The sequence below is a fragment of the Cherax quadricarinatus genome, chromosome 32, assembly GCF_038502225.1.
Source record: "Cherax quadricarinatus isolate ZL_2023a chromosome 32, ASM3850222v1, whole genome shotgun sequence".
In the NCBI taxonomy this organism is placed as follows: Eukaryota; Metazoa; Arthropoda; class Malacostraca; order Decapoda; family Parastacidae; genus Cherax; species Cherax quadricarinatus.
This window is the reverse complement of record NC_091323.1, coordinates 4,033,732-4,045,892: the sequence shown is the minus strand read 5'-3', so window position 1 is coordinate 4,045,892 and position 12,161 is coordinate 4,033,732. Positions and strand designations below refer to the sequence as shown.

Here is a 12,161-nt window from a genome sequence, read left to right as displayed (position 1 = left end):
TTTAAATAATTATTTTCTCTCGGTTTTCACACAGGAAGACACTAACAATATTCCAGTAATTAATTTCGATAGTGGGCCAGAAGAAGATAAATTATGTAACATCACAGTCACTAGTGAAATGGTTGTGAAGCAGATAGACAGACTGAAGCAAAATAAGTTGCCGGGTCCTGATGAGGTTTTTTCAAGGGTTCTTAAGGAATGCAAAATGGAACTCCGTGAACCATTAACTAATATTTTTAATTTATCTCTTCAAACAGGTGTAGTGTCTGATATATGGAAGATGGCTAATGTGATTCCTATTTTTAAAACAGGGGACAAGTCGTTACCGTCAAATTACCGCCCAATAAGCCTGACCTCAATTGTAGGCAAATTACTGGAGTCAATTATAGCTGAGATTATAAGAAGCCCTCTCGATAAGCATAGCTTGATTAATGATACTCAGCATGGATTCACAAGAGGTCTGTCTTGTCTAACTAATTTATTAACTTTCTTCAGTAAAGCTTTTGAGGCTGTTGACCACGATAAAGAATTTGATATTATTTACTTAGATTTTAGTAAGGCTTTTGATAGAGTTTCGCACCATAGACTGTTAAAGAAAGTGGCAGCTCATGACATTGGGGACAAAGCACTCTCGTGGATCGAGTCATGGCTCACAGACAGGAAGCAGAGAGTGTCCATAAATGGAGTTAAATCCGAGTGGGGATCTGTAACAAGTGGCCTTCCACAGGGATCAGTCTTGGGCCCGTTGTTATAATATATATCAATGATCTTGATGAGGGAATTACTAGTGATATGAGCAAATTCGCCGATGACACAAAGATAGGTAGGATAATTGATTCAAACGTAGATGTTATGGAACTTCAGGAGGATTTAAACAAACTTTATTCTTGGTCAGAAAAGTGGCAGATGCAGTTCAATGTAGATAAATGCATGGTTCTGAAGCTCGGGAGTGTCCATAACCCTAGTACTTATAAGTTAAATGATGTAGAACTTTGCCATACAGATTGCGAAAAGGACTTGGGGGTTATGGTGTGCAGCAACCTTAAACCAAGACTGCAATGCCTAAGCGTACGTAATAAGGCAAATATATTACTGGGATTTATATTAAGAAGTGTAAGCAACAGAAGTCCAGAGGTCATACTGCAGCTTTATACATCATTAGCAAAGCCTCGCCTAGATTATGCAGCTCAATTCTGGTCTCCATATTACAGAATGGACATAAATTCATTAGAAAACATTCAGCGTAGGATGACTAAATTAATACATAGCATTAGAAATCTTCCTTATGAAGAAAGATTGAAGACTCTTAAGTTACATTCACTTGTTAGACGAAGAATGAGGGGAGACCTGATCGAAGTGTATAAGTAGAAGATAGGTATTAATAAAGGGGATATTAATAAGGCCTTGAGGATATCTCTCCAAGAGAGAACCCGCAGTAATGGATTTAAATTAGATAAGTTTAGATTTAGAAAGGACATAGGAAAGTATTGGTTTGGAAATAGGGTAGTTGATGAGTGGAACAGTCTACCTAGTTGGGTTATTGAGGCTAGGACTTTGGGTAGTTTCAAATTTAGGTTGGATAAGTACATGAGTGGGATGGGTTGGATTTGAGTGGGACTTTCACATCAGAGCTTATTTCTTGGGGAGCATTGAAAATTGGGTTGGGCAAATGTTTTGTTAGTGGGATGAATTGTAAAGGACCTGACTAGTATGGGCCAACAGGCCTGCTGCAGTGTTCCTCCTTTCTTATGTTCTTATGTTCTTATAACTAGCTTTCTGTTAACTTCTGAGGTTTCTCCCTCACCTGCCCTGTAAGGGGAGAGAGGGAACAGGTTGAGCTGCAGAATGGCACCCACACTTCACTGTGGCATGGACCAACGCTTTATGCTTCTGCCTTGCCTCAATGTTCCAACGTTGCATAGCTCCTGACGACGCACAAAACGCGAAGGATCTTGAGCTAAAAACCTCACTCCCTTCTCTTCCCCTCCCCTCCCCTCCCCTCTCTCCCCTTGAAAGGAAAGATAGATGTGAAGAAATTAACCCATGACCCAGGTATATATATATATATATATATATATATATATATATATATATATATATATATATATATATATATATATATATATATATATTTATTATCACACCGGCCGATTCCCACCAAGGCAGGGTGGCCCGAAAAAGAAAAACTTTCACCATCATTTACTCCATCACTGTCTTGCCAGAAGGGTGCTTTACACTACAGTTTTTAAACTGCAACATTAACACCCCTCCTCCGGTTCTGTAGAATGATGGAATAAACATATCAAGCTGAGAACCACGTTAAACAACGGCCTTTAGTAAAGTATCTTTTGACTGAAATAAACGCATAGACGTTTTCCATTTTTCCAGCGATTTATGGCCAAAATGAGGCTGGCAAAGTAAACGCTTGCAGCATAGCCAAGAATCTCAAACTCCAGCTGAGTTAGTTGAAACAAGGCGGCGGAGGAAATTACCATCAACAGCCGGGTGCTTCCTTCATCCATCTTTCCTAGAACAGAGAGAGAAGGAAAAAAAGAGTGAGAAAAGAGATACGTTGTCAGAGACGCCACCAGCGAGGCACAAGCTTGACAATTCTTGTGATCTTTGATAAGATAAACTATTGTCTTGTTAGAGCAGTTTCCGGTCCTCCAGTGTGGTATTTAACCCAAAATTCCTCACATTTATTTGTATTTAGTTCTTCTCTTTATTTAAACCCACAAAAATAATTTAATTACACCCACAACAGCAATTTATGCCCAGGGCAGTAATTTATTTACATTCTGAATAGTAATTTATTTACATTCAGTGGCAATTTATTTACTCCCACAGCAGTAATTTATTTACACCTCCAGTAGTAATATATTTACAGAGGTACTCTATTTACCACTAATGCGGTACATTATTTACCACAACTAGGTTACTTCACTTACCACTTCAGCGGTACATTATTTACAACTACAAAGGTACTTCACTTTATTTACCACTACAGCGGCACTTTATTTACCACTACATCGGTATTTTATTTGTCACTACAGCGGTACTTTATTTACCACTACATCGGTAGTTTATTTGTCACTACAGCGGCACTTTATTTACCACTACATCGGTAGTTTATTTGTCACTACAGCGGTCCTTTATTTACAACTGCAGTGGTACTTTATTTACAACTGCAGTGGTACTTTATTTACTACTACATCGGTACTTTATTTTCACTTACAGTGGAACATCATTCACTCCTACTGATGTAGTTCACTCACTACTACATTAATACTGTAATTCTCTCTCAGCGCATCATTTCTCTCTCTCTCTCTCTCTCTCTCTCTCCTACAATGGTATCTCTCTTTAAAGTGACCTTCCTCACAGTTATTTTTCCTAAGAAACTCCCTGCCCGCCGTTTTTTATCCCTTGACACTAGTTTCACAAAAGTTTTGCTCGACCCAACACTGTTTACCGAAGCAAAAACTCTGCAAACTTTTTAGCGAAGCTAAAAATTGTAACCTCACTTGATGGTCAGGAAGCTGGTGGCTGCTGCTTAGTGTAATATCGTTATTATGCACCCCACACCCATCCTGTGGGAGGTAGTCACCCCACACCCATCCTGTGGGAGGTAGTCACCCCACACCCATCCTGTGGGAGGTAATCACCCCACACCCATCCTGTGGGAGGTAGTCACCCCACACCCATCCTGTGGGAGGCAGTCACTCCACACCCATCCTGTGGGAGGTAGTCACCCCACACCCATCCTGTGGGAGGTAGTCACCCCACACCCATCCTGTGGGAGGTAGTCACCCCACACCCATCCTGTGGGAGGTAGTCACCCAACACCCATCCTGTGGGAGGTAGTCACCCCACACCCATCCTGTGGGAGGTAGTCACCCCACACCCATCCTGTGGGAGGTAGTCACCCCACACCCATCCTGTGGGAGGTAGTCACCCCACACCCATCCTGTGGGAGGTAGTCACCCCACACCCATCCTGTGGGAGGTAGTCACCCCACACCCATCCTGTGGGAGGTAGTCACCCCACACCCATCCTGTGGGAGGCAGTCACCCCACACCCATCCTGTGGGAGGCAGTCACTCCACACCCATCCTGTGGGAGGCAGTCACTCCACACCCATCCTGTGGGAGGCAGTCACCCCACACCCATCCTGTGGGAGGCAGTCACCCCACACCCATCCTGTGGGAGGTAGTCACCCCACACCCATCCTGTGGGAGGTAGTCACCCCACACCCATCCTGTGGGAGGTAGTCACCCCACACCCATCCTGTGGGAGGTAGTCACCCCACACCCATCCTGTGGGAGGTAGTCACCCCACACCCATCCTGTGGGAGGTAGTCACCCCATACCCATCCTGTGGGCGATAGTCCAAAGATTACAGAGGTACATAATAGGTCCAGGGACTGGACCCCAAAGTTATGATAGCTGAACTAGTTACAAAGGTATTGAACTCCAGGTAGATCTGGTCATAATCATGGCAAGTTACAGAGGTAATGAACCATCTACACTCCTACTGGCCGAGGTAATGTCTGATTCTGGGACTCCAAGAACTGTTTTCAAATTCTCTCTGATTTTTTTAAACACTCTCTAATTACTGTATTTAGTATCTGTTTGTTTTTTTTTTTTTAAATATCGTAATTGGTAAATACTGTTTAAGAAATTGTTGGGGTTGTATTAGTTTCTATTTGCTTTTCTTATATTAGACGTGAAGACACGCCATGAGACGAAAATATATGACTCAAACTTCAAGAATGTTGTCTTTTTATAGGTTCATGTCAAGCTAACTATGATTTAGTGGCACAGGCTCTACCACGCATGACCTTGTGTTCCCTCTGTCAATACACGACAGACACGGTGCTCCGTGCCCTGGTGGCTAAAGCTCTCGCTTAACACGGCGAGGGTCAGGGTTCAGTTCCCAGCGAGGGTAAAAATATTGGGCGTGTTTCTTTACACCTGTTGTCTATGTTCACCCATCAGTAAAATGTATACCTGGGTGTTAGTGGACTGGTGTGGGTCGCAGTCTGGGACAAAATTGACCTAATTTACCCGAAATGCTCTGCACAACAAGCGGCTTTCTATATAGTAATATGTCATTGATGTCAGCTAGACCTGTATACCTTGTACTTGTAGAAAAGAAGATGAAAATAACTGGTATAAAATACCGACACAATGGAAACATAAACACATATGCAGTTTAATATGATCCTTTACTGACAACGTTTCGCCCACACAGTGGGCTTTTTCAAGTCACAAACAGATCTACCTGGGGTGGAAGGTACTCGCGTACCTTCCACCCCAGGTAGATCTGTTTGTGACTTGAAAAAGCCCACTGTGTGGGCGAAACGTTGTCAATAAAGGATCACATTAAACTGCAATATGTTAGTTTCCGTAGAAATGAAGTTATTACATTATTATTATAAACATTATTATAAACATTATTATAAACATGGCTGCGTTGGCATCCAGTCCGTTGTACATCGATCATCGTTGATTGCAACCCTATCGTTGTTTACTGTGGCTAAACTGGAGTGACTTACGAAATCGTAATAACAAACCACGGAAGGCTGGGGGTCATTACGTGTTACTGCAGTTTACTGAGTCATGATGGCAACTTTAAAGAGACTTGAGCTAGAGTTGGTCACAGTCACGCTGGTGGGAGATTCATCTGTAAAATAAAGAAAATGAATTTGTGATCACAGTGGTGGCCCATGCTAACCTTCCTATGGTGTATAGAAATTTACCTAGTTTAATGAATCTTACTGTCGCCAGCTGGCCCAGTGGCTTTGGCACAGGCCTCGCACTCACCAGCCATGGGTTCAAACCCCACCCATTCCATTGTAAGCTGGATTGGTACACAAACATTTAACAACGATTCACTATCTTCTCCTTCCGTCTGGGCCATAAAAAATTAAAAGCATAAAATTAATAAAGAGGATTATTGCGTCGTGATACATTATTTAATAAAATCGGTACATAATTTTTTGGGTTGGAAACACGGGAAAGTAAAATGGAAATTATTTGTGAAAGGATAGATGAATACGGGGAGGGCGAAGGGGAAGCGGAGGGTAGAAGAGGAGAGGCGAGGGGAGGGGATACGGAAAGGGAAAGGGAAGAGAGGGGAGAGGGAGGGGAAAAATAAAGTTCGTGTTCTGGAGTCTAATCTATGCAGGAAATATACAGCAAGAGGTGTATTTCTCTCAATGTATATACACTGACAGCTGTAATCCCCACTTTAGGGCTTAAAGTATTCTAGTGGGGTGGTGGAAATGTCACTATTGGCTTTAACAACTCTAGTGTAGTCGATAGGTTTTAACATGCATTAATGAACCAACCTAACTTAGCTGTGTTCACCTGCAGGTGTCGTGGATCAGGCAGCGGGACCTACACATTCTCACCGTCGGTATCTTCACCTACACCAGTGATGAAAGATTTAAAGTGAGTCATACTTCGTTTTAAGGAATGTCGACATATTAAGGTGAGTTACACAAACTGAACTAGTGATCCTAATCTAGTGATCCAAGATTCTCTACACGTTATCTAGTGATCCAAGGTTCTTTACAGGTCATCTGTATTAGTGACCCAAGGATCTTTTCACGTACACTAATCTAGTGATTCCAGGTTCTTTACACATCAACTGAGCTAGGGATGTGCCGAAGAGTCAGTAACGGCGGGTATCTGCCATGTTTTGTGGTATTAGGGATGTGCCGTAGAGTCAGTATCGGCGGGTATCTGCCATGTTTTGTGGTATTAGGGATGTGCCGAAGAGTCAGTATCGGCGGGTATCTGCCATGTTTTGTGGTATTAGGGATGTGCCGAAGAGTCAGTATCGGCGGGTATCTGCCATGCTTTGTGGTATTAGGGATGTGCCGAAGAGTCAGTAACGGCGGGCATCTGCCATGCTTTGTGGTATTAGGGATGTGCCGAAGAGTCAGTATCGGCGGGTATCTGCCATGCTTTGTGGTATTAGGGATGTGCCGAAGAGTCAGTAACGGCGGGTATCTGCCATGCTTTGTGGTATTAGGGATGTGCCGAAGAGTCAGTAACGGCGGGTATCTGCCATGTTTTGTGGTATTAGGGATGTGCCGAAGAGTCAGTATCGGCGGGTATCTGCCATGTTTTGTGGTAACGGTTGAAAAACGGCCAAAACTTCTTGTAACATAAATATTATAAGTATGCTTAAAAATATGAACATTAACATCATACCTCACAATTACGAGTCACACACACACACACACACACACACACACACACACACACACACACACACACACACACACACACACACACACACACACACACACAGGGATGTCGTGAAGTATTTCTTTAGTCACAGAGTTGTCAGGAAGTGAAATAGCCTGGGAAGTGATGTAGGTGAGGCAGGATCTATACATAGCTTTAAGGAGAGGTATGATAAAGCTCACGGAGAGAGTAGTGACCGAGTAGCGGCCAGTGAAGACGCGGGGGGCCAGTAGCAAAGACTCGACCCCTGCAACCACAACTATGCAAGTACACACACACACACACACACACACACACACACACACACACACACACACACACACATGCACTCTCACTCACATTACGAGAATACACAAATACACATACACTATCGATAAGCGCCTTTGACAACCAGTAACTAACTCAATAGGAGGTCAAGTAACGAGCAACGAACACAGGTTCTGGGTAAGTTACATTGTATACAAAGTAACATTGAAGGGTGTGACATGAAGGACAAAGGAACAAAGAAAATGAAAAGAAAATGACAAAGAGAAACAGTAGAATAAGAACACATGTTCTTGGGCATTTAACCTCGGAATAACTAACAATGTCAAGTGGTAAACAAATAACAGACAGGGTGGGACTTGAGCCTCATGACTCGGGACATTGTAATAACATGACTGCCAACAAACCCAGATACAGGTGGGGTTAGAACTCATGGCGAGTAGAAAAGCTAGTGCGTAAGCCAGTGGCTTACGCACTGCCCTGGAGTTTTAGTAGTCACCTGCCCTGAGTTCTAACCCCTCCAGTACCGTGGTTTGAACACACAGGGAGTCGTAAAACTCACAGGCCAGTCTGTTAACCACTTGAAATTACGATTCGAGAGTCAAGTAGTAGAGTATATTTCCATTGGGTCCTAGAATTCTGGGTGCACTCTGCTGTAATCAAGGTTTCCTGTACTTGAGCTACAAGTCACCGCTAGTAAGACATCTTTCCATCAAGCTGAGGGCTGCCAAAAGGTGAAACTCCTAGCAAAACCACAGTAATGTCTGTTTACACATTATGACCAGTTGTGCCAGTTGTGTTCATATGTTTCAAACTCGTGTAAATATGGAACACCAACACTAAATCTTATGGAATACTATTAATTATGTGAATGGGAGGACTGGTATGGGAGCGGACCACGGGGGTCGTGACTTCCAAAAGCGACTTCAGGTTTAATAATAGTAATCTTTATTTCTTTAAGTACGCATGTAACTTATACAGACCAGGTTGACATCACTGGCACAATATATAGAAAGCTTATTATGCACAGCACTTCGGGCAAGATAGGTTAATTTTGCCACCCACGTCGGTAGGCTAACAGGCAAGTACCTATTCATTGCTATAAACAGGGACAACAGGCGTCTTAAGTAAACACACCCAAATGTTTTCACCCGTACTGGGGATCGAACCACGGACCACAGTGTGTGAGTTGAGTGTGCTAGCAACAGAGCTAAGGATCGGGCAGAGTTCAATAGTAATATGATTGTCAAATCAATATATCCTTCAAAGTTCAGTGGAATATCACAGGAATAGTTCACACCTGACAATGGGATCGAACCTCGCCCATTTTTTGAATAAGGTATATTCGTGTTACTGTATTTGCCGGAGCGTCGCCTACGACCTACGCCAGCAGGGTTAAAATCCTGGTTTGCTGAATTACCGTATTTCGAGGCTTATTAGACGTATTTTTTTCCATAAAATGCTTTCAAAAACCACCCTGCGTCCTTTAAACTGAAGGTCAGTGACGGGAGCTATAAATTTGGGGTGTCGAGTGGGCTGTAGTTCTCCCATTAAGTCCGATGCCGAGCCATTGAAATTAAAACAAGTCTTATATGCTGCGTCTTATAAGCCGCGGAATACGGTATACCTTACAGTCCAACAGATCCTATAGCTACTCCATATCCATATATCTTATAGAGAACTGTTCTGCTGCTCCCTGGCCATAACATCATTATTATCATCATCACGGGGAAGTGCTAAATCCGTAGGGATTATACAGCACCTGTGGGGGAGAGATGGATGGAAGGTATTTAAGTTCAATTCAGGGAACCGGAGCACAGATCCAATTCTCTAGATCAAGAGCCCCTCACCAGCGTCAAGGAACCTCCTTTGAGCGCCATAACATCAGCATCACTGAGATACTCCTATGACAACGACAGGTGATGTGTCCCCTCTGACGAATAAACAAACAACTACAAGATAAAGATAAGCAATTATTCCAGAATTCGGCAACCAGTCTCTCTCTCTCTCTCTCGTTCTCTCTCTTATTTTCATTTGTTTTTTACAAGTTTAGATTAAGAGTTCCTACTCTTATATACTTATAAAAGCTGTTACCTGCCTCATCTCATTTGAAAGTCAGTTGTAAAACATGCAGATAGCGAACAGGATGAAGTTAGAGCCAGCTGCAGTCTAGCGATTTCATTAGAACAAGAGATTTTATTTCATCGTGATTGTTGTGCTGTACGAACATGTTCCAGTTAGTCATTCTAGAAATGAATCATCTCAGATGACAGAATGATCTTGAAAAAGGTACTGCCATATTTATAGTTGCAGTGTGCTACCCGTCTTGTGGTATAAACTCTGTCTTCTCATTGTCCGGGAAGCGGAACCAAGTGTGGTGCCATGATAATATTCGCCTTGTATATAACAGTAAGGTCACCCATATCTCTCCGGTGTTGAAGACTGCTGGAATGACAGAACTTTCCAGGCCAGGTCCAGGCGAGAGATGTCGTTTTGCTATGTTCTCTGTTCTATCCAGAATTAGTAGATGCTACTGAGTGCAGGCAGCTCAAAGCAGTGAAACATATTCAAGATATGAGTGAACTTGTGCTTGGTACAGACCTGTGCAACGTCTGCTTTCAAACAGGTACCAGATACGCCCTGGTGATGTTCAGCTTCTTGACTATGTTGCTTGCAAGATATACCACGTGGTTTTTCACAGTGTTTGGATCAAATTTCACTCCTAAGATCTCCACCTCGTCCCCGGGTTCCAACTTATTCTTACCACTGCTCCAGCATTACCATCATGGTGATGTGAGACCATCATCATTTGTGTTCTCTCAGAAACAAATGTAACCTGCCATCATTTTCCCCAGGCTGATATAGCTGTAGGCTGGTGATTGATGGACCTGAGAGCAGCTGACACCTCTGTCTCTCTCTCTCTCTCTTTCTCTCTCTCTCTTTGTGTCTCTCTCAATTCTCTCTCTCTCAATTCTCTCTCTCTTTCTCTCTCAATTCTCTCTCTCTCTCTCAATTCTCTCTCTCTCTCTCAATTCTCTCTCTCTCTCAATTCTCTCTCTCTCTCTCAATTCTCTCTCTCTCTCTCTCTCTCTCTCTCTCTCTCTCTGTCTCTCTCTCTCTCTCTCTCTCTCCGCTTCCTGTCACCCTCTCTTTTTTCTCTTCTCCGAAAATGTGTATAAACAAAAGGATGTGGAATAATATTTTTTCTGATTTATTTTGAGCGCCAGCTCCGGAACATGTGGACAGAATTTCGAATATTGAAATGAAGGCTTCCGATGGGGCTGCTTCCGGGCGCCATTTCATGGTAATAACGCAGGAAACTCCTTTCTTCTTCACCCACGTAAAGGAAGCACTGAAAAGGCATCTTTAAACTTTTTTACTAAAAATATATCTGATTTGCTAACATTTTTTATAGTCTTATCTCCCTATAACATAAGTAATACTGAATGTGTGAATAAATATAGTAAAATATATAGTTTAGTTAAGGGAAAGAATTTTAATTTTGGTATTATATTTCGAGGTGATATAATATGTATTCAGTAAAGCCTCGTAATAGAGACATGTTGGTGATAGACACATGTACAACACCAGGGCAACGTTACTGACACGTTACTTCTGTATAACAGACTTTACCTGTCTAATACAAATCTATGAGAATGGTGACTCGTATACTGGAGTCAGTGGAAGAAGGGGTGAGATGCAGCAGTTGAACATATGCTCACTTGTGGGTAGGCCCCATAAGTGGAAGTAGGTTAGCCCCAAAATTAAAATCCTTTGTCTCTTAAGTTTGTGGGTCCATATATTACTCCTAAAATCAAGTTTTCGTTTCCTTTTAAAAATTCTACCCAGACAGGTACTGTGTTTATTCCTAAGCTTTTTATACCTGTTTCTTTGCAACAGTTTATGGTGGGTAAAGATATGGAAAAACTGAAGTCTGAGTGTGGCACTCGACAGTCACGTTCCGACTACTGGAATTAAACCTTGTCTCAGTTATTGCGATAACGTCAATGTTTCCCGCACATGCATCCAGAAGTAATCCCTTAATATTATTTCAAGTACTTCTGCTATTTGTGTAAAATGCGTTAAGATGATTTTTCGTAAGTATTTTTCTGTTGTATATCTGCCGCTTCAATATTTCTTTTGTAATTAACTTTGATGAATGCTGGATGATGACTATTATCCCTTAAAGTCCACACTATCACAAGTCCGATAATTTAAACATCTCATATTGCTGGGTATACAATCCACTTTTCTTTACAAAAATCCACACCACTAATTGTTTCTAGTTTAAACTGTTAAGAGCATCCATCAGAGAACTAGCTAGAGCCTAAGCTGAGTTAACATAAGAACATAAGAACGATGGAACACTGCAGAAGGCCTACTGGCCCATGCGAGGCAGGTCCAAGTCTCCTACCGGCTTAAGCCAATGCACCCAACCTAGTCAGGTCAGGTCACATTGACTTAAGGGAGGAACACGGCAACCGACCTGGTAGCACAAGCTATCAGGTCTAACTCACACCCACCCACATCTACTCATGTATTTATCCAACCTATTTTTAAAGCTACACAACGTTCTGGCCTCTATAACGGTACTTGGGAGTTTGTTCCACTTATCCACAACTCTATTACCAAACCAGTACTT

The 12,161-nt window shown here is 42.3% G+C and overlaps 1 protein-coding gene across 4 annotated transcripts in view; it reads left to right on the top strand.

Moving 5' to 3' along the window:
* LOC128690340 (uncharacterized) overlaps positions 1 to 12,161 on the top strand; it is a 316,053-nt gene that overhangs the window by 174,113 nt on the left and 129,779 nt on the right. For all 4 annotated transcript variants that reach the window (XM_070090422.1, XM_070090421.1, XM_070090424.1 and 1 more), the window contains exon 4: positions 6,374 to 6,451. In XM_070090422.1, the coding sequence (XP_069946523.1) occupies positions 6,374 to 6,451 (78 nt within the window). The remainder of the gene's footprint in view (positions 1 to 6,373; positions 6,452 to 12,161) is intronic.